The 22,646-nt window shown below is 39.6% G+C and overlaps 1 protein-coding gene across 1 annotated transcript; it reads left to right on the forward strand.

Moving 5' to 3' along the window:
- The first annotated feature begins 1,584 nt into the window (after positions 1 to 1,584).
- LOC135197691 (ubiquitin-like modifier-activating enzyme ATG7) lies at positions 1,585 to 22,090 on the forward strand. Its single transcript, XM_064224709.1, is given in 17 exon segments — positions 1,585 to 1,720; positions 7,335 to 7,445; positions 7,875 to 7,987; positions 8,275 to 8,473; positions 8,830 to 8,946; positions 9,491 to 9,628; positions 17,153 to 17,253; positions 18,239 to 18,460; positions 18,973 to 19,117; positions 19,301 to 19,433; positions 19,436 to 19,458; positions 19,689 to 19,877; positions 20,066 to 20,245; positions 20,528 to 20,643; positions 20,916 to 21,069; positions 21,422 to 21,541; positions 21,935 to 22,090. Coding segments are annotated over 16 exon segments (2,073 nt in total). The 5' UTR covers positions 1,585 to 1,720; positions 7,335 to 7,361; the 3' UTR covers positions 21,974 to 22,090.
- The last annotated feature ends 556 nt before the right edge of the window (positions 22,091 to 22,646 follow it).

Genomic DNA, 22,646 nt, shown 5'->3' on the forward strand with positions numbered 1-22,646 from the left:
CTTTTTTTCTCTCTTTTTCTGTATTGTTTTCATATTTTATCATTACGTTAAATTTATTAAGAAATTCCCTTTTTATGTGAATTGTTATTGCTTTAACATACATACAGCAATATTTTAACTCTATTATTTCAACTCTCTCTTCCTCTCTCCTCAACATATCAAGCTCCCTCATTCAGTCTCAAGTCAGCTGTTACGTACGATTTTATACATCTTTTATGCTAAATGTTATATTGAAAGCTAAATTTTATACTAAATGCTTTATACTTTTAGGTATTTTGTCAAATATTGTTATAATTAAACTATACATTTTAAATTAAAAAAAAATAATACAGTTTAACTAGTAAGACCCAGTAGGCGTCGAGTACAAGTATAAACTAGATAATCAGTCAGTTCGAAGTACGAGCATTTGTTCGACAAACGATACAAAATTTTCTAGAATATTTTGTTCGAAAAACGGAAAGTTCGACATGAAATGTTCGACAAACGAGGTACCACTGTACAAGCACAATTTAGTACTGGAATATTTTGAGAGCACGGATGACATTGTCAAAGTGGAAAGGAAAGGTTTTCATTAATTCTAGAAAGGTTTACCTAGTTGGGGGCCCGTTGCTAAATAACCACTGGTTCCATGCAACATAAAAACACCATAAAAGCAAACCTAGTCGAGGCTCTCCTCTTTGGTAATTTAGTGGATAACCCTTGTAATGATTACCTGATACATTACTCATTGACTCGCCTACAAAACTGACTATACACATTTTAAGAAATATAAATATTCAAGCCAATAGCCTGTTAAAATATTCTACCTTATCTTGATGAGACTGTCACTTCTATAGTCAGCAATGATTGTTCTTAATCCATTTTCTATTTTTACCTAAAATCTTTCCCTCCTCAATCTAGCTGTTGACAGTTTATTACTCTGTCTTCAATTTCTAGCATTACTTTTTTCCATACATCTTTGTAGGCTATATATTCACTGGCCATCACCATTAGATTTAACCTATCAAAAATGGGAAGGGAACTATAAGGTTCATTATGATTTCAAGCCTCGCCTGGTGTATTTTCCCCTCTAAATAACCATCATTTTGTTTATAACTATTTTATAAAAAATTATTCGCTCAAGTGATGCTTGCAGAAAATTCCTTATTAAAATACGATTTAATTTAAATGATCATCAAGGCTTAGACTTAAGGTAGTTCTTAACATTAATAAATTTTAAAAGGAAATCTGAAATTCTATTTTGCCAAGTATAAAGCCATCAAGTTATGAGGTGCTTGCAGAAAATGCTTCATTCATATTGGTTTAATATGAAAGTTACCTCTACATTTTTTTCTTTTTGAAACTGTGCCATCGTGATATTTGCTTTCATTACCCTCAAAACAGTTTGTGCGAAATGGTCGTCAAGGCTTCGACTTAATCACCATTGCAAATGATATCAACACAAAGTGAGCAACATTTTGAAATTCTATTTGATCAAATATAAAACAGGACTTTATTAATTAAACAAAAAAACGAGTCTTGATGCAGTCCAAGGACAGGTGACGCTTACTGGAATTACTTCTAAGAGCTTGCCGAGGTTAGAGACGTCAGTCCGAACACGTTGGCTAAACAAGGGGTATTCCCACACACGAACATCACCTGACTGTCAAATTGTCAATGTCGGAATTTCCCCTAAAATAACATCGTACCTGACATTCATGCGACGTTTTACGTGTTTGTGGTAAGTGGATAGTTTTAATGGAAATCGTTTGATTTTCCTTTCATTTTGGGGGGCAGAAATGGTTGTTTAGGCTATTTGTACGTGAAGGTAGCCTAGCCTAGTGTTTACGATAGGTAGCCTAGTAGCTAGGTTTCCTACGCCTAGGCGTATTCTTAACTCATTTAGCTAGGTCATTAAATATCGCCCAGTATCGTTTGATTCGTTTAAGTAATCGTACAATAAAATGCCAAAATAAATTCAAACCAAGTCAGTATACCTAGTAGTAATCATCGTCTGGCTCAGACTTTTGGCATCGAGTCAATAGGCCTGTATATAGGTAGGTAGTAGTACTACCTAGGTATAATAAGTTGGTCTACTGTAGGCCACAACTCCTTTCGATATTATATGGTTACTACTTAATATACAATTAATAAAAGACACAAAGAATAAAAGCCATTACACTGGTGGTAAAAGAAAGCAAAACATCACAGCAGGCCAAACAGGCCACCTACATTCAACGCTTGCCACTCTCTGAAAAAGTACATTATAACGCGTCCTGACACCGGAGATGGGCATCAGTCGCAACTTGTTGTTGGTGAGAAACGGAGCTAAAGACCTCTACTCTCCTTTCGAAGTAAGATTTTCTCCAAAGTTAGAAATTAAGGCCAAATTTTAAGATTTAAACAGAGGGTAGTGAAAAGGGTGGGCTACGGCAGTGGAAATCTCACCAAAACGCTTTAGAAATTTTACTTACAACTAAAAATGTTTCGAAGATTGACGCCATCTTGATGTTTACGGAGTCGCTTGTGTCACAAACTTCCCATTTCCTGTGCTAAATCTGCACACCACTTGTACCCATAGACGCTGGGGCACTTTCATCACAACAATCGTAAACCAACCTCTTACCAGCACTTATTCAAGGGAGACTACGGCATTCTTTGCGGCATTTTGCGCTCTTCAATTGTTATCAGTGTTGTTAATTGGTATGTGTTTACCCTCCAAACTAGGTATAAGACTTACACACAAAACCGGGGAAATAAGTGAAATTAGCGTATCTATTTGTATTATATATACGTACATATTACAGCAATTTTATCATTACTGCATTACTATGACAACTAGAATTCATCGAAACAGTTTGTAAATGCATCGGCGTATGTGTGACGCTCCACTAGATTGGCAACGATGAGTCATTTTTCCTCACGTCGTCTGCTCGTAAGTATACATCCGAAACATTTGTAATTTTTAGGGGTTAATTTGGTTGCAAAAAAGGGATAATAGACATGAATTAAATAAACATTTTGAAGTAAAGTTAAACTAAATATTGAGTAAAGTAAACAATTAAGGGAATAAAGCTTTGCATCTCATAATCAGTGTTGTCGTCTGCTGCTCGTAACTGTGTTTGCGGAGTGAGTGCTTAGGAACCAGGAACCACAGCGTGGTTCAAGTGCACTGTGGAGTGAATTAAGACCAAAATGTGTATAATTACAATCAAATAAGCACTGTGGAGTTTCAGTTGTGATGGCAGTAAGGATAAAAACCACCGATTACAAGGTAAGAATGAATTCAGTTCCAACCATAACCCCGGGAATAACAAGTTTCATACTTTCACTAATATAGGCAACAAAATGTTGTTTTATTGTGCTGATTACAACTGCAATCTTGAGTAAGATCAATAAACGTTACATATATACGCTAACATTGTTCAAATGAGTGCTGGGAAGGCTGGGGAAAGATGGTGGCCGTCACTGATGAGAACCGTCCATGCAAAACGTAGCCGCCATATTGGATTTCAAAACTGCCTTGAAAACATATTTTACAAAGAGCTCACATGCTTATTTTAGTTCGTATGGGGCTTTCATATATCACATTATGTTGACGAAACTTCAGTCTTTTAAATAGTATGCTTAGAGTTGCAATTGTATTCTTGTTTCACCAATTAAATATCGAGTGAATAAGACCCGTCCACCGTGATGAGGGTTGGCCTGCCGTGGTGTTCTACCCTAGCTAGTACTAGGTAGGTAGTATAGTAGCTAGTAAATGTTGTACCTAGGCTACCTACTACTACTATACTAGGTACATAGGTAGGCCTAACGAAAATAAAGTTACTAATTTAAGTCCTAATAGTGACTCGACGAGAATAGTATTTTGGTTGCTTAATGACAATCTGACATTAGTTTTTGGTGGTCAGCTGTAATTAACCTATACTAGGTTTAATTCCTACGTTGGAACTCTAGGTCTATCCTACGGTGCTGAAAATAGCCCTGTGATTGATGTAGGCCAAGATAGGATAGCTTAGTGCGCATTTTTTTTCTTAAGGCCTACAGATACCAGCATAACACATACGAATGGCATTGGAAATGTTTTTTGTGGATGACGAAAAGAGCCCAAACTCGTAAGTTATCTATTAAACCCTAGGGTCTATATAGGGTAGGCCTAATCAAGTACAGGTTTTAAATGAATATAGTTTTCGTGGTATTTTTGGTCAGCTGCCGATTTCTGTAAGTCCATCTGTATGATTTTATGATTTTTATTTTTTATTTTTTATGGTTTCCTTCACTTGTTTGTCCTCAATGCATGCTTTAACCTAGGCTAAGAATGCAAAATGGGCAGCGAAGGCCTTAACAGTCACAAAAGTATTACATATATCATTCCACCCAGTATGTGTAATAAATGTTAAGTTTTGTGTAATTTTTGATATATTTTTATTCATGGGCCAAACCTGCTCCGGTTGATCACCAGTTGCTCCCCGAACAATAACCTAACCCAACCTAAAAAAACTTCTGCAATGCATTCTAAACCAAATTTTCATAATATAATCTACCTATCTTGACAAGAGTTTACAAAAGTAAGGTTATGCAACAGTATGACCTGTTTATTGTTCATTACTTTACAGATATGACTTATGGTATAACAATGAAACTGTAAAAGGCTTTGGTAAATCAAATCTTTACTTTGATACCACAGCCATACCCATAAATGCCATGTTTAGTACCAGCCCCATGAGAATAAATGTTAAAACATAAAAGATAACTATCTCGGCAACGGTAAATTTATATTAGTTGTTAGGATGATGTTCATTTTGAGTACATTGAGACTTGAACACAGTATTATAATGCCAATATAAACTTGTGGTATTAAAGTAAATTAATATCAAGATTTTGTTTATTTGAGAATAAAGGTTCGAGTAGAATGTGAAGTCAATTGGTAGAGTGAAGTCAGAAATTATTCCAAAAAGAGTACCACAGACATAGTTGAGAACATAAGCACAGGCAAATGGAGATGTATTGGACATGTCCATCACACCACCCTCGAGAGGAGTAAGTAAAAGTGTCAGAATGGTTCTTTGGGGCACCAGAAGTGGAAATCCTAAGCCTGTTTGGATGATGAGAACTTTTAGATTATAGGCTGGGGATGAGGTGACTAGAAAACACGCGAAAGACACGAGTTATCAAATTTTGCAGAGTCCCTTTGTGTCACTCATCATTCAAGATGATGATTTTGCTATTATTTCATAGATTTGTAAAAAAATTGCCCAAATTCGTTTAAATTTACAATTGCTTTTATACTTTTACAAAATGTTACACGTTCTCTCTTTCCATGTCTTCCTTGTTTTGGCTTGTTCTCAATCTCTTTCTTTTAATGAATTCTCTTCCATATACTATGTTCCTCGTTGGACGAGTGGAATTTGCGCTCGGCTACCGATCCAGTGGCCTGAAGTTCAATTCTTGGCTTGGCCAACACGGAAGCAGATGAATTTATTTCTGGTGATAGAAATTCATTTCTCGATGTAATGTGGTTCGGATCCCACAATAAGCTTTAGGTCCCATTGCTAGGTAATCAATTGGTTCCTGGCTACGTAAAAATATTTAATCCTCCGGGCCAGCCTTAGGAGAGCTGTTAATCAGCTCAGTGGTCTGGTAAAACTAAGATATCCGTCTTCCATATATGCCCATATATGTTTCTCTCAACATAGATGACAGATACAGTTAAGGGTAACCAGAGTTGTTTTTGCATTCTTTCATGTTTCAGTGTATAGTTTAACTGTATTACCATTGTTATTTCAATTTTGATTGTGATCTCTGTACAGTATATGTGTGTAGTTTCCATACATGTTCTGTTTTGTATTACATTTTTGTGTATATTGTAAGTAGTTTTTAGCTCTTATGATAATTCTCTCTCTCTCTTTCTCTCTCATATATATACGTATATCTTCATGCACTGGTAGGTTTTGGTGGGCTGGCTGGAGCAGTTCTTTTTCTCTCTTTCACACCACTATAGTACATAGCTCAAGACAGTGTAGTATTGTAATTAGTTCATAATTAAATCCTTAGATACCTATACAGACCGTCCCTGGTTATCAGTGGTGAAAACCGCCATTGAACGAAACTTGGCGATTTATGGCACCATAAGACACCTTATTGCGCCGATAACCAGAACTCGGTACGTTATGATGCCATAAATCACTGATTTTATCGCGCTAGACGAGCGCCATAAAACCGGATCGCCAATAACCGGGGATGGCCTGTACCTTTAATTAAAGATTTGATACGGTAACTTGAAATTCTTGGATAGGAGGCTGGTTTTCATGTAAACATTTTTATACATATGCGTGGCACTTCTCATCGAAGGGAGGTGATACATAGTTACACATATAAATTTTTTAAAGCTGTGCTTGGTAAGTACATTTTGTAAATGCTAAAAACAGTGTGAGATATGCCATGCAGTGATGTAGAATAAGAAATCTAATTACTTACAAATTTTGTATTATATTTTTCATTATGCTAAGACCAAAAGGCCTCTCAAGGATCACTAGAATTAAAATAATTTGGAATAATAGATTGTACTCTAAATACATAAAGCAGATAATTTTCAGCACTGTACTTTACAACCGACCCCCAGTATTTGTAGGGGGGATCTGTACCACAACCCCCCTTGAATAGCTAAAATCCACAAATATTTAAAACCCCTCTAAAAACATTTAGAATTGTCTGTTTAGATAGTTTAAATGCACACAAAAAAACTCCAAAAATGCTTATAACCAAGTATGTTAATTATCACAAAAAAGTGCTATTAGTCAAGAAAATGATATGAAAATACAGTAATCGGTGAATATTTCTCGTTGAAAAATACCACGAATAGGCAAATTTTCCATGAATTATTTGTATGCTGTATATGTTCCATAGAGAAATCTGAGAATCGGTAAGTCTGCAAATCCATAACCATAAGTTTGCGGTGGTTGATTGTATAGCTTGTATGTACTGACATTTTGTGGCCATGGTAAAGAAGTGATTTAGTGCATGCCACAAACCAGGAGAATTATCTTGAAATTTAAGGCCATTTTCTTGAAGTAAATTTAAGTTATGGTACTTTGTAGAGTACCATATAAAAAACTTTTTTTGTGTAAAGCTTGAGAAATCCATACACATTCACCCTGCTTAACTGCCTTATTATTACGGTTTAAAAGGTTTATATAAAACATTGGTTTAAATGTACATATTTGGTTGTCTTCAGCTTTCAGATAAAAAGAACTGATAAAAATTTCAGTATAGGATATAAGATGTCCTGTTTTCTTGATGGTTGTGTGTGTGTTGGAAGAGCATTACTTAAATACTTACTCTTTTGATTGTTGCAGAATTGGAAACTTTAGAGATTAGCAGCCATGGGAGATCCACCAATATTGCAGTTTGCACCTTTCACCTCTGCTGTTGATGCAGGCTTTTGGCATAAATTCACACAGCTTAAGGTGGGTAGAATGGAATCGAAAGTTCATTGTAGATACTACATTCATGAATTACATTAAATAATTTTGAAAATATATTGCAATTTTATTGACAACATTTTTGTTCTGTTGGAAACTCATGACATCCATAAAGCTTTTCATTATGAAGACATTGTAAGCAGTTCAAGAAATTGAACTAATTAAGTAAGTAGCCCTTGCTCTCAGTATACAATTCACTTTGAGTGACACATGAATTACTATGCAAAATGAACTGACTGATTTGACCATGCGAATGGCGATAAGGATTTTTCTCAAAATTTCTTACTTGGCTAAAATTTACGCAAAACTTCAAATCTTGCAGCCTTTCTCAGCTAACAAGAACCATTCCTAATCGACTAATGCATTTTTATTTTATTTTAGGTAGTACTTTAATTCTCTACATTTTTTTAACAGCTGGATGTCCTGCATCTAAGTGAGAAGCCTGTCAGTGTTGTAGGAAGCTATGTCAATTCTGATCCACAAGGGCTCCCTACTCGGTTGAGTGTTGAATATGATGCACTAGATAGGTTAGTAATGTAATGATAGGTTAGTAATGTAATGAGCTTTGTCACTAATTACTATTATCCTTCAAATAACAAACCCCCAAACGTTGGCCTTAACACCCAGTCATTGCAGATAAATTGAGCTCCTTATATCAGTGGATATGTGTAACCTATGTTACTAAGTAGTAAGCTCCTCACCTACCAATACTTGTCATTTATTTGAATGAGTTTATGTGTATGTAGTAGTTTTGCATCAGTTTTTAAAATTTTTGATTGAATGAACTTTTTGTCCATGAATTTCAAAATTTCAGAAACCTACAGACATCATCGTCCTGGTCTTGCAGTGCGCCTGGAACTATCATAAACACAAATACCATAGAAGAATTTAAAAACAGAGATAAGCTGGTAATTCTAAAGGAAATATCTTCTCAGTTGTGGAATGCCATAACCTCTGGGGATGCTGTTGAAAATCCTTCCGTTCTAACTTCATTTTTAATGTTCACTTTTGCGGTGAGTAAAGACTTTGTCTGTCGTTTATCTAGTTTTTTGAGGATGTACTATGGTATGTAGATTCTTAAGTGGTATAATTGGGATAAGTCTTAATATAGGTTGTTTTTAAAAGAGAGGCAATTGGAATTTGAAATTCTTTTACTGTAATGGTAGTTTTATGAAAAAATTGTTTAAGGAAAAAAATAGGAAAGTACTTGCCAAGATTCGGGTTTTTCCCGTGCTAAGGGGTTATGCCTGTTTTGTTTACGAAAAATAAGCTGCACTGTAAAAAAAAAGTCTTTCAACTTTATATTTGAAAATCTATACAAAATATTTATTTGTATGATGTTGATGCTGATTACGTATATTCTTTGTAGGATCTCAAGAAGTACCATTATTACTACTGGTTTGCATTTCCAGCGTTTACATTGCCCAAGACAGTTCCCCTTGTCCAGGCACCGCAGTCGCTTTCATCAGTATTTACGGGTGACCAGGTTGGTTTTATTAACTTTTGTTTTTCTGTACTTGCATTCATATGTTACAGTGAATGTTAGTTACATAACTGGAATTAAACCATATGCTTTGTGTCTAAAATAAACTGACCTATCATGTCCCAATCTGTACATTTCTCCCATATCATATGTAGTGTAAAATGGCACACAGTATTTTTAGGTTTTTGCCACACTATTTTTAGGTGTGTTTCCACTGTACCAAATTTTTTCTTTCATGTCAGTAGATCTATAATCAAACTGTTGCCAGATTTTGTTGTATAATGAATGTCATGCTCATTTACATGAATATGTAATGAATTTTTATTAATGGACCTTATAAAGGAGATAAGTTTTCAAAGGTTCACTATGAACCAATGATACATAGCAATTGAGAGGAGAAAAAATGAGACACTTTCACAAGGTTGCTAAACTGGGTCAAGGGTCAATATTGGGCAGGCTGTAATACCAGGTCTCTGTTACTTAACAGATTTCCTTACTTAGTATTTGGAAATGTTTACAATTTTATTAACAATCTTTTCTTTTTCAGATATCATCTTTACTTACTACATATTCTAGTCATGAAGATATTGTGAGTCAGGGTTTTTACACTATTGTACAGACTACAAATGAATTTTCTCTTCATCCATTGAGTGACTACCCCAACCTTCGTGATTCATCATCGGGAGTAAGTGGTTTTTAGTCTTTGTAGGTCACTTCTGTCATTGCACATTTTTCTAAGTAGGTTTATTTAGACGGAATTAGATGACAGTTACATCTGAATTAACTCTGACCCAGAAAATTATATTTGTACAGCAGAGTTATACATATCCTTCATTCAGTAAGGTTACATAGCATAAACATCAAGTGCCAACCTCGATGATTCACCAGCACTTAATGAACAGTTTGTTCATGAAACTTACCTGTCAGATATATATATAGCTGTATTTTTCCGAATCCGACAGAAATTTAAACACTTACGACACACGCAGTGGGAGTCAGGTGGTTAGTACCCATTCCCGCCGCTGGGAGGCGGGTATCAGGAATCATTCCCATTTTCTATTCATAATTTTTATGTCGCCGGTGCTGAAAACACCTGTTTGCAGCACCTCCGTCCAGATTTTGGAAACTTACTAGCTACTTGAGTACCCTGGTTTTGGTTTTTCTTTGGTATCTGAATTGGATCGGTGGCTTGGCACACGTTGACTTTGGATTGATTTGAATTTGGTGATTGATTTTTCTTTGATCAAGATGTCAGGGTCTAGTTCTGCTAGCGCTAGATTTTGTTCTATGTCCGAATGTAGAGGTAGGCTACTCGAAAGCTTCAGTAGACCCACATTCTGTTGTAAAGTTTTGCAGGGGGAATGAATGTACGTTTGAAAGTCGTTGTAAGGAGTGTGAAAGATTAACAGAGTCGGAATGGAAGGCGTATGGAAACCTATCTTAAGAAACTTGAGCGAGATAGGTTAAGGAGGTCTTCCTCCAGGAGTGTTTCAGGTAGGCAAGATTTTAATTATTCTCCTGCTAACCCTCCTTCTGTAGATTATGCTCCTACCCCTGTAGTGTTGCCTCCGGCCCCTGAACAGTGTCGGTAAAAGGTAACTACTTTATCTCAATTCTTGAATCGATTCGTAACTTAGAATCAAAAGTGTTTAGCTCTGGAGAGCAAAAGTGAAGAGAAAGTGCAGTGAAAGTGCCCCTTGTGTAGTGGAAGGGTGCGTCAGATCGGCCTCATTCCGCCTCTAGACCTAGACCTCTGCTTGACTCCCAGATTACGGGGAGAGAGCATGTCGAAAGTCGAAGGAGGGTTACGAGGAACCCCCACCGATCTGGCGTGCCTTCGGCAGCTTCTGACGAACCTACCCAGACTGCCAAGGAGCGGTGCGCGTGCACGTCTTCTCAAGGAGTGCTTTTCTTCTTCTGAAGCTTCCTCCCCGCGCAAGGGGTGGAGCTCTCATACCGCATCACGTCCGCTGAAAAGGACGGCTCGCGTTCGGGACGCTTCACGTCCAAGTTGTTCTCCGGAACTTTGCTCGTCGGCCTGATAGTGCGTTTGCTGCTTTTCCGCCGGAGAAGAAAAGCGTAAGGATTATTCGGAGGCGGAGTCTTTCCTAGATGTTTCTTTCGAGCGCCGCAGTCGCTCTAAGGTGCGTGAAGTGGCGGTTCCTGGGAGTAGGAAGAAGGCGTCCCCTCGCCACTCGCTGCTCACAGGATCAGCCCCCTCCCCAGAAAAAGGTGGGCTTCACCTACAAGCAAGATTCTCCAGTCTCTTCAGCAGCAACTTCGAGATGTTTTTTCTTCGAGAGAGACTGTTCCACGTCGCCGTAAGAAGGATGACAATCTTCCTGTGAAGAGGTCGAGGCGTTCTCCCCTCTCCCTCTCCTCGCTCGTCTCTCTCTCCGTTTGAGTCTCCCTCTAGAGTTCGTTCTGCTCCCCAGCAACTTTCTAGAGGAGGCGAGAAATTCGTTTCTCGCTCTCGTGAAGCGGTTGTTTCCGCTGCTACGAAACTTGTTGATAAGAAGCGCGTTTCTTTAGTATGCCGAGCGCGCTTCTGTGAAAGTCAAGCGCGCTTTAGTGGACGCCGAGCGTGATTCGGTGCAAGGTAAGCGAGCGCCAGTGGACGCTCAGCGCGTTTTAGTGGACGCTGGACGCCCGCGCGCACCAGTGGACGCTCAGCGCGCGCCAGTGGACGCCAGGTGTACACCTGTTGCGGTTTCGAGCGCGCTTCAGTCGGCGCCAGTAGATTGGCTTCGGACGCCAAGCGCGCGCCTACGGACGTCAGTTTTCCACCTCCGCAAGCGGCAAGCGGAAGCGGGAACTTCTTCCTGTTCGCCGCTCTTTTCTCTTTTGAGAAAGCTCGTGACTCTTCTTTACTTCCTCCGACTTCTCCAGTGTCTGAAGAGGAAATTAGTGACGGTTTCGTCGAAGTGGACGAAGAACAGCAGTTGGCTCCAGTTTCGACGGACTACAAGGTTTTGACTCGTTTGCTACAGTCAGTCTTGCAGACACTTTCCAACCTGAAGCTCCCACGTACTCCTCCCTCTCAGTTTTCGTCATCCAAAGCTACTAAGATCTCGGCTTTGTGAAAATGAAGAAGTCGCTTTCTACGAAGCAAGCTTTTCGAAAGGTCCATGATTGGATGGAAAAGAGGAAAGCTTCAGGCAAGACTTCTTTCGCTTTACCACCTTCAAGACTTTGTGGCAAAGCTGGTATGTGGTATGAGATGGGAGAAAACGTCGGAGTTAAGCTTCCAGCCTCCAGCTAAGGAGACTTTGGTAGTATTGTGGATGCCGCCAGAAGATCTTTTCTGTCTTCCTCTAAGGTCTCTTGGACGCATAGTGAGTTAGACTTTCACCTTAAAGGCCTCTTCAGGACACTAGAGGTCTTTAATTTTCTTGACTGGTGCCTTGGAGTATTGGATGCCATGTCCAGGAGTCTGATTCCATCAGTCTGGGGGAGCTGTCCAGTGTATTGTCTTGCATGGACAAGGCCGTCAGGGATGGTTATGAGGAATTGGCTGCTCATTTCAGCACGGGACTGCTTAAGAAAAAGAGCATTTTTTGCAATTTTACTGCAAAGTCGGTCTCACCAGCGCAAAAAAGCGGATCTTCTTTTCGCTCCTTTCTCGAACATCTCTTCCCCCAGTCTATGGTAAAGGACATAGCTGCAGTCTCCAGGAGAAAGCAACCCAAGACCTTCTGGCACAGTCTTCTAGGAAGCCTACTACTACTTCGTCTTCTGGGTCCTCTGCTTTGAAGAAATCGAAGCCCTTTCGATCCGCTTCTTCCTCGAAGCCAGCCCCTCGAGGAAGAGGCTCTTTCAGAGGCAAGACTCCCGCTCCTTCCAAGAGCAAGAAGTGAGAGGGAAGTCCTTCAGCCACCGTAGGAGCCAGGCTTCTACATTTCGCGAAAGCTTGGGAAGAGAGAGGTGTGCCGACGCTTGGTCTCTGGACATCGTCAAGAAGGGGTACAGAATTCCTTTCCTGATGTTACCCCCGCTGTCTTCGACACCAAAGGATTTGTCTCCTTCGTATCAGGGAGAAAAGCAGAAAGTGCTTCACGATCTACTAGATCAAATGATCGAGAAGCAGGCAGTGGAACAGGTCGTCGACCGGAGTTCTCCGGGGTTTTACAAACCGTCTGTTCCTAGTGCCGAAGCAGTCAGGGGGTGGCGCCCCGTTCTGGATGTCAGCAGTCTAAATCGCTTCGTTACCAAGCAGAAGTTCAAGATGGAGACACCTCAATCCGTGCTTGCAGCCTTAAGACCGGGGGATTGGATGGTCTCTTTAGACCTTTCAGGACGCATACTTTCACGTCCCCATCCATCCACGATCAAGGAAATACTGCGGTTTGTCCTGAAAGGGAAGATTTTCCAATTCAGGGCACTCTGCTTCGGTCTCAGCACAGCGCCGATGGTGTTCACCGTTCTTATGAAGACGTTGCGAGGTGGCTCCATCTTGCGGAAATAGGATCTCTCTCTACCTAGACGACTGGCTTATTCGAGCCATCATCGCAAGACCGGTGTCTGAAGGACCTTCACACGACTCTGTCGTTAGCGAGGTCCCTGGGACTTCTGGTGAATCTCGAAAAGTCGCATCTGACTCCTTAAACTCAATCCTTAGTCTATCTGGGGATTCAGATGGACTCAGTGGCTTTTCGGGCTTTTCCGTCCCAGGGGCGACAACTTCAATGCCTGGACAAAGTGTCGGCCTTTCTAGGGAAGGAAACATGCTCGGTGAGGGAATGGATGAGTCTGCTGGGGACCATTTCCTCACTGGAGAAGTTTGTTTCTCTGGGAAGGTTGCACCTCCGACCACTTCAGTTCTTCCTCTCAAGCAATTGGTCACGCAAAACAGGATCTAGAAGAGGTCTTGTTTTGACGGAAGAAGTGAAAAAGCACCTCAAATGGTAAATGGTGGTTGGATCCAAAGAAGCTTGCGGAAGGACTTTCGCTCAAGCTTCGGAACCCCGACCTAGTGTTGTCTCCGACGCGTCCTCCACGGGTTGGGGAGCAACACTGGGAGGGGAGAGAAAGTGTCAGGCACCTGGAGAGGGGAACAGGTGTCCTGGCACATCAATCTAAAAGAACTTTCAGCGGTCTACCTTGCTCTAAGGTTCTTCCAAGAGGAAGTCTCAACAAAGTGGTTCAGATAAAACTACAACACCACAGCCTTGGCATACCTCAGGAAAACAGGGGGGAACTCACTCTCCTTCTCTGTTCGCCATCGCGAGGAATATCCTGATTTGGGCGAAGTCGCAAAACGTCACGATTCTGACAAGATTTTGGTGTCAGGCGTGGAAAACGTGCGAGCGGACCTTCTCAGTCGGCAAGGACAGCTTCTGCCGACGGAATGGACCCTTCATCAGGAAGTATGCCAGGAGCTATGGAAGCTGTGGGGACGTCCTCATGTGGACGTTTTCGCAACTTCCCGAACGAAGAGACTTCCGCTGTATTGCTCCCCAGTTCTGGACCCGGGAGCAGTGGCAGTAGACGCCCTACTGTGGAATTGGTCGGGACTAGACATTTTACGCTTTTCCCCCATTCAAAATCCTCGGGAAGTAATGAGGAAGTTCGCTGCATCAGAAGGAGCGAGAATGACCCTCATCGCCCCCTTCTGGCCGCGGTCGACTGGTTTCACGGAGGTGATGTCCTTCCTAGTGGACTTTCCAAGGACTCTGCCCCTAAGGAAAGATCTACTCAGACAGCCCCACTTCGAGAGGTACCACAAAAACCTCCCCGCTCTGAGTCTGACTGCGTTCAGACTATCAAGAAGTTGGCCAGAGCGAGGGGTTTTTCAAGACCTGTGGCAACGGCGATTGCCACCGCAAGGAGGCCCTCCTCAATCGCAGTTTACCAATCAAAGTGGGCTGTCTTTAGAAGTTGGTGCAGAAGGAAGGGCATTTCCTCCACCTCAACCTCTGTGAGCCAGATAGCAGATTTCCTTCTTCACCTTAGGAAAGAAGCGAAACTAGCCGTTCCACGATTAAAGGCTACAGAAGCGTGCTTTCTGTGGTCTTCAGACATAGAGGACTCGACTTAGCGAATGATAGAGACATTCATGATCTCATTAGATCATTTGAGACTGTGAAACGTTCTCCAACCTAAAGTACCATCGTGGAACTTAGACGTGGTACTGAAGTTTCTCATGTCGAGTCAATTTGTAACCGCTCCATTTAGCCTCGCTTAGGAATCTTACTAAGAAGACCATTTTCCTAACCGCTCTGGCGACGGCGAAGAGGGTTAGCGAAAATTCAAAGTCATAAGCAAGCATATTGGGTTCAAGGATCATAGTGCAGTTTGTTCCTTAAGTCTACGTTCTTAGCAAAGAACGAGAACCCTTCCAACCCTTGGCCGAGGACGTTCGAGATCAAAGGGTTGTCGGAGCTAGTGGGACCTGAAGCTGAGAGAGTCCTGTGTCCTGTCAGGGCTCTCAAGTTTTATTTGGCAGAGAACCAGAGCATGCAGAGGTTCTTCGGAGAAACTTGTGGTGCTCTGTGAAAAAACCAGATCTTCCGATGTCGAAGAATGCACTGGCGTTCTTCTTAAGAAGTACGGTTTAAGGAAGCCATGAAAAGTGTAGTGGAAAGTGACATGGAGCTTCTGGAAGTGAAAGCCACGAGTGAGGGCTATTGCTACTTCGGTGGCTTTTCACAAAAATATGGCAATCAAAGATATTTTGGGCGCCACTTATTGGCAAAGCAATTCGGTGTTCGCTTCACACTACCTGCGGGAGGTGAAAGCAACATACGAAATTGTTACTCGCCTCGGACCATACGTCGCTGCAGACACTGTTTTGGGGGCAGGAGGTAGCGCTCATCCTATCCTTTAATGGTTTAGGGGAGTTTTTAACTTGTGTTATGGTTGGTGGGGTTGACCGCCTGCGGCGGATCTCCCTTCCATTAGCTTAGTCTATGTGGGATACTTTTGGTAGGCTACGCCAGGTTTGGTTTGGTTACTTCGTTGCCCTCATTTGTATGGTCAATGGTCTAGTCACGTCGTGGTCTCGCCCCTGTTGACAGATCATCTGGAGTGCACCAGCTTTATAGGTCTCTACCTTGCTGGCAACTCTTGTAGCACAAGCAGACTTATGCGGCAGTAACCACGAAGTCAGCTATGCTAACAGGTAAGGAATCAAGATATCAATTATCTGCATATATATGTTTCCTAAAATCTTCTATTCTGTCTACTCCCACCACCAAAGGTGGGATTCAGCTATATATATATCTGACAGGTAAGTTTCATGAACAAAATGATATTGTAATGATACAATTAAGTTTGTTCATACTTACCTGGCAGATATATATAATCAAGTACCCACCCACCTCCCCTCAGGAGACAGTGGAAATAAAAATTATGAATAGAAAATGGGAATGATCCTGATACCCGCCTCCCAGCGGCGGGGAATGGGTACTAACCACCTGACTCCACTGCGTGTGTCGTAAGTGTTTAAATTTCGTCGGCGGGAATGGGTACTAACCACCTGACTCCCACTGCGTGTGTCGCAGTGTTTAAATTTTCTGTCTTTGGATTCGGAAAAATACAGCTATATATATATCGCCAGGTAAGTATGAACAAACTTAATTGTATCATTACAATATCAGTTTTAGTGATGCAGAAGGCCATACTAAGAGAGAGAGAGAGAGAGAGAGAGAGAGAGAGAGAGAGAGAGAAGAGACGAGAGAGAGAGAGATAAGAGAGAGAGAGAGTGAGGAGAAGATAGTGTGTGTGTGTGTGTGTGTGTGTGTGGTACCCTTAGGCATCCAATAACAGAGCCTTTAATGTAAAATGAAAAAAAATCATGAAGCATGTGAATAGCTCATAAAAAACTTAAAGTAACGTATTTGTATGTTGATATGCAGCCCAGTGATTGTTTTAAAGTTTTATTGATGATTTTGACTTATGTTTTAAAGTGTTAGCATTTTAAATTATTTTTTATTTCCTTTATTTTTCTTTTTTTCAAACAGATTCAAGTTTGTCTTTGAACTACTTTGTAAACTTAGTTGTTCTAATACTAAATTAGGAAGAAATGGATTTAGTTTACATTGTCTTCTTACAGATTAGTTTTTTTTTAACTACGAGTTAGGATATGAGCTGGAGCGGATTGTACGCAGCTTTAAGTTTAAGGTCATCATTTGATATTTTTCTATAGCTCTGGAACCTTTGCCCATTTGTTTCATTACCAGCTTGATTGAAAGGATTTTTTTTCTTTCAGAATAAGAAAGAAGTCTTTCTAGGGTTCTCCGATCCTTGTACCTTACCTCAAAACCCAGGGTGGCCTTTGAGAAACCTTCTCACTTTGGTGGCCTTGAAGTGGTAAGTGCTGGACTTGTTTTTTTTTCTAAGTAACTTTATTGTCATATAGAAGAGCCTTATAAGTTTGATAGTTCTTGAATAACGGTTGAGGAAACTTTGTTTACGTACAACTCCTGAGTCATTAGATGGGTTCCTTGAAAGTTCGGTCAAGATTTTAGTACTGGGCATCAACAATGAGTGTAATGGTGGAGAGAATTTTGTTAGACAAGGACTCTTAAGTTGAGATTTCTGTAGGACTTATTTTCCACAGTTTCTTGAAGTGATACATTGATGAATTTCTGATATGGTGTACAGTGGGCCCCCGTATTCGCGTTCTCTGGATTCGCGGACTCACACATTCGCGGATTTCTCTCGGGAACGTTTCCCCGCACTTTTCGCGGAAAATTCGCGCATTCGCGGTATTTTTCTATGAGAAATATCCACAAATTCCTGGTTTTTTTTATCAATTTCATCATAAATGCACTTTTTGGGATTGATAAAACTATGAAAAAAACCAAGTATGAAACATTTTTGTAGGTGGTTTTTCTTGAGTTTTAACTAAAAATAGGCTGTTTTAAGCGTTTTTTATAGGGGTTCCAAACATTCGCGGGTTCTAACTATGTATTCACGGGGGGGTCTGGTACGCATCCCCCGCGAATACGGGGGACCACTGTAGTTTGAGCAAAGTGATGGCTCACATCATTGACTCCTTTTTGATAACATTTGGAGGATTCCAAAGACCAGGTTAACAATATGGAAGCAGGACTAGAATACTGTGATTCTGCCACTTTATTTTGATTGGTTGTTTAAAAATTGAGAAGGCTGCTTCTTTCCATGAAGGAACTTATTTACATTATGATTATTTAGATTATGATTTTTTCTTTACTCGAATAATGAATTTAAATAAATTTATGTACCATTAGATTTTTAAATTAGGTTTCCAAAATAAAAGAATGGTAGAAGTCATCATGTCAGTTTCTTAAATATTTCATATTTTCTAATCTAGGTCCAAGCAGTGGCCAGTTCACAGAATCGTTTGCTTGCGCGTTCGTACAAGGAATGGAATCAGGGATGCAGCACACAGTATTGTTGTTGAAGTAAATTTAGAAGGATCAGTTGATCCTAATTCCGTGCCTGAAATGCCTCAGTGTCTTGGTTGGGAAAAGAACGAACGTGGAAAGATGGGACCTCGCATGGTAAATCTCTCGGCAACCATGGATCCAACAAAGTAAGTAATTTTAGTTTTGTGTAGAATTAATATATATTATGTAGAAAAAATTGCAGATGATAAATTGCTAAAGAATAATCATGGAGAGAGAGTGAGTTCTGAAGTGTAAATAAAAATAAGAATACCTGAAAATGTGTATGCACATGAAAGGAAGGGGTACTGAATTATAGAAGATTTAGAAATAAAGCCTTAATCGTAGTCAGCATGAGTTATACAATTTACGGTCAAGAGAAATGTGAGCAGACTTCCTTTGCCCCATGGGAAGATGGGATAAGGGAATTGGGATGAGGTTGGGGAAGTCTTCCAGCTTAGGCCACGTTCATGAGGTAGAATCTTCAACTGATTGCCCCATTCTAGTTAAATGCTACTGGTAGGATCAAAATGAGAGAGAGAATAGATGTTAAAAGTTTGCAAACTGCTTAGAAGAGCTACATATGAAAAAATTGTCCCAAGAGGAAAACTTCTAAAAGACAAGTCAACGTCCAATGCCATTTTTTCTGTTTATATTACAGTTTGGCTGAATCAGCTGTCGACCTAAATCTGAAGTTGATGCGCTGGCGAGTGGCCCCTCAGCTTGATCTAGATGTTGTTCAGAGCACACGATGTCTGCTTTTAGGGGCTGGAACTTTAGGCTGTGCCGTTGCACGTTGTCTTATGGTAAAGTTCGGTTATTATTTAGGTTGACTTATGCAGAACATTACAAAGTTTCCATATTTAACTGACAGTGTTGTGATGGCTTTGAAGTACTGTATAATGCAGAAATGCTGTCTAGTTCCAGTAGTTTATTGCTACTCTAATTAGGGAAGGCTTTTAAAGATTGCTATGAATTTTTTTTTTCAGGGTTGGGGTGTGAGGAATATTACGTTAGTAGACAACGGGAAGGTCTCATTCAGCAATCCTGTCAGACAGAATCTCTTCAAATTCAGTAATTGCCTTAATGGGGGCCATCCAAAAGCTGAAGCTGCAGCTCAAGCTTTGTGGAGATTTTCCCAAAAGTGGTAAGTTTTTTTTTTTTTTTTTAAATATCTGTGATATTAGTATAATTTGACATTCAAAGAATTTAACCTCAGTTTTATGTAATAATAGTTACCAATTTATTTTATGTAATAATAGTTACATTAAAAATGCTCCTAATGTGTTTTTTTTTCTTCATTTTTATGTCTATTAATATATAAGGCAGCCATCCCATTATTAGTGAGACACTGCCTCACCATAACTTGAATTGCAGAATGCCAAAGGAGTACTCCTGAACATTCCCATGCCAGGCCATACTGTAGGTGAATCACTCATTGAACAAGTCAGGCAGGACGTGGCATCTCTTGAAGAGCTGGTAGAAGAGCATGACGCCCTTTTTCTCCTGATGGATTCTCGAGAGAGCAGATGGCTGCCAACACTTTTGGGTGTTGCTAAACAGAAGGTTTTTAATACTGTGTTCTCTAGAGTATAGAATTTTTTTGTTGTGCAGTTGTATAACTTGCATCTTTTACTTGACTCGTATTGATACGTTACTTAATATATTTGTATAACAGGTACCAAGCTAAACTAAAATTTGTTTTGAGTTGTATTTTACAAAGGTAACTAATAGTGGCATAATTTGTTTTTCAGCTTGTGTTTACAGCAGCTCTAGGTTTTGATTCCTACCTAGTAATGCGTCATGGGTATAGAGGAGGTGACATAGCCAGCAGTAGTCAGTCTGTAGAAAAAGAACCTTCAGTGAGTGGAAAACCTATCCCAGGCCACTTGCTCGGATGTTATTTTTGCAACGATGTTGTTGCTCCAGGTGATGTAAGTCTATAAGTACTGGAGTAGGTCGTACTTTTTGTTTTAACTGCAATACTTCTTTTCATGACTGGATGTGTTATATCAGGATGTTCATATCTTTCTAGTGTATGTTGTCTTGGACTTTAGAAGGATATGCACCAATGCAAGAAAACTTAACAAATTCTGTTATTACTGTACTTGTTTCAATATCAAATTGTTACAATTTTTTTATCTGAAGTTAGTGCCATTACTAATATAAGAGACATCTCGTGCTGGAATTCACAAGAAGGATTATTTTCATTCCAGTCAATGCAGGATCGTACTCTGGACCAACAGTGCACTGTGACACGGCCTGGTGTTTCATATTTGGCATCAGCACACATTGTAGAACTTATGGTGTCACTCCTCCAGCACCCTGATAAGTATGTACTAATAATAAAAAAAATTTTATTACCAAAATTTTATTGTATTTTATCTCTTGAATTCCAAATTAATTGCAGAGGTACTTAGATTCAAATCTCAGTGTTTTTCTTATGCAATTATAGATGTGTTTGGTGGAATGACCATTATTTAGTGTGGCATTATGATTACTGCTTACTACAGGCCTTGCACAGTACAGTTGGGGGCTCATCTCATCTGGTGAATAATAGTATATTTGTAAAGCAGTGTTAGTGAATGATGTTTAAAATTACAGGGGACATGCAGAGGCACAGATCAGCCAAGATCATGAAGCGAAAGAAGGCGTCCTTGGCTCAGTGCCACATTCTCTGAGAGGATTTTTGGGCCGCCAGCAACATCTCCCCCTTGCTACATCCAGGTTTCAGCAGTGTCCAGCATGTGGTGACAAGGTAATATATTTATTTATTTACCGTACTTATTTATGTTGCTCTTAATAGTACTTTATGCCAGCAGACTCCTGCATACGAAGGTCTGGTGCTTCTTATGTTGTTCTTGCTACAAAAATCATTTCATATTTACAAATAATGATGAGTTTTACAAGTGTAAGGTTGTACCATTGTGGTATTCATCTTCATATCTAGTTCATGCATTTTTGTAGCAGAGATAAGTGGACATTTACCTATCTTAAGGTTGTCACCTTGTTCCTTTTGTTTTATGAAAGAACATTTGTCTTTCCTATTCATATTTCAAGCATATTCATGATACAGCCACAATAATTATACAATTTTCTCTTCCTTGCAGATCATAGCAGCTTACCAAAATGATGGATGTGACTTTTTATTGAAGGTTTTTAACTCTCCAAGCTACCTTGAAGAAGTTGCAGGACTTGGACAATTACAACAATGTGCAATTGATTCACAGGTGATCATGCCTTGGCCCAATCAAGATGACTTTATTGTCTTTGAGTGAGCGTAGGATCATTTTATTTCTTTCTCATTTGTATTATTTGCAGAGTAGAGTTTTTTCTTCTGTTTGAACTTTTGGCTTTTAAGACTTATTTTCCATTATGATTTATACCTTATTTAGATTTCTGGGGAGTTACTGAATAGAAATTGTAGAATTCTTATTTTTGTTATGGTTAGGAAATCATGGTAGCTGAATAAGTTGTTGATAAATTCATACATAAATTGGCAAGGTATGGTCTGCTTAAACATCTGAGTTCAAAGTGATGTAGCAGTAGTGGAAATGTATTGACAGTTTATATAAAAAATTAATTTTGCTGTGTTTCTTTTTGAAAAACGTCTCTTCTTTTAGATCTGGGAGCTGAGTGACAGCGAGGAGGAGGAAGACTGATGCAATACCAGGCAGCGTCAAATCACATTCCAGGATTCTTTCAAAAGTATACATGAATATGTTGGCTTGTTTTAATAGTTGTACGATATTGATTTTGAATAAATAGTGAAAGTCGTTGCAGAATGTGTCCTTGAATGGTGGTTTAGTAATCCTCTGATATCAGTCGTGTATAGTATATTAAAATAAAATATACCAATCTTTTAGGTTTGGGGTTTTGCTTTTACAACTGTGATGTGGCAAGCCATGGTGTATGCATGTGGTTTTGAGTCTGAAAATATTCTTGAAGAAAGCCTTGGTCCTATCTGAGAAAATTGCCTCCTCTTGGTGAGATAAATTCTACCACCTGTAGCATGGACTCTATCAAGATATTGACTAGACAGTAAGTTTGCAGTTATTTATTTATTTTTTTTTATCAATTTGCTCTTCAACATCATCATCTTTATGTACAATTTTCCATAATGGCATGGTGATTTTCAGTGCTATTCATATAAAACATTGGGTGGCTTGTATCTTATTGTTATAACAGAGTTCTAGAAATATTTTCAACAACAAAAGGGCTCGCTTGATGAGAGGACATTCACTTATTTGATTGCTATTTCATGATCTCAAGTTAGGACATTTTCCTTAGAATGGTAACCATTTCCCGGTCTGTCCACATCAACTACTAGGGCCA

Source organism: Macrobrachium nipponense, chromosome 21, assembly GCF_015104395.2.
Source record: "Macrobrachium nipponense isolate FS-2020 chromosome 21, ASM1510439v2, whole genome shotgun sequence".
NCBI classification, from domain to species: Eukaryota; Metazoa; Arthropoda; class Malacostraca; order Decapoda; family Palaemonidae; genus Macrobrachium; species Macrobrachium nipponense.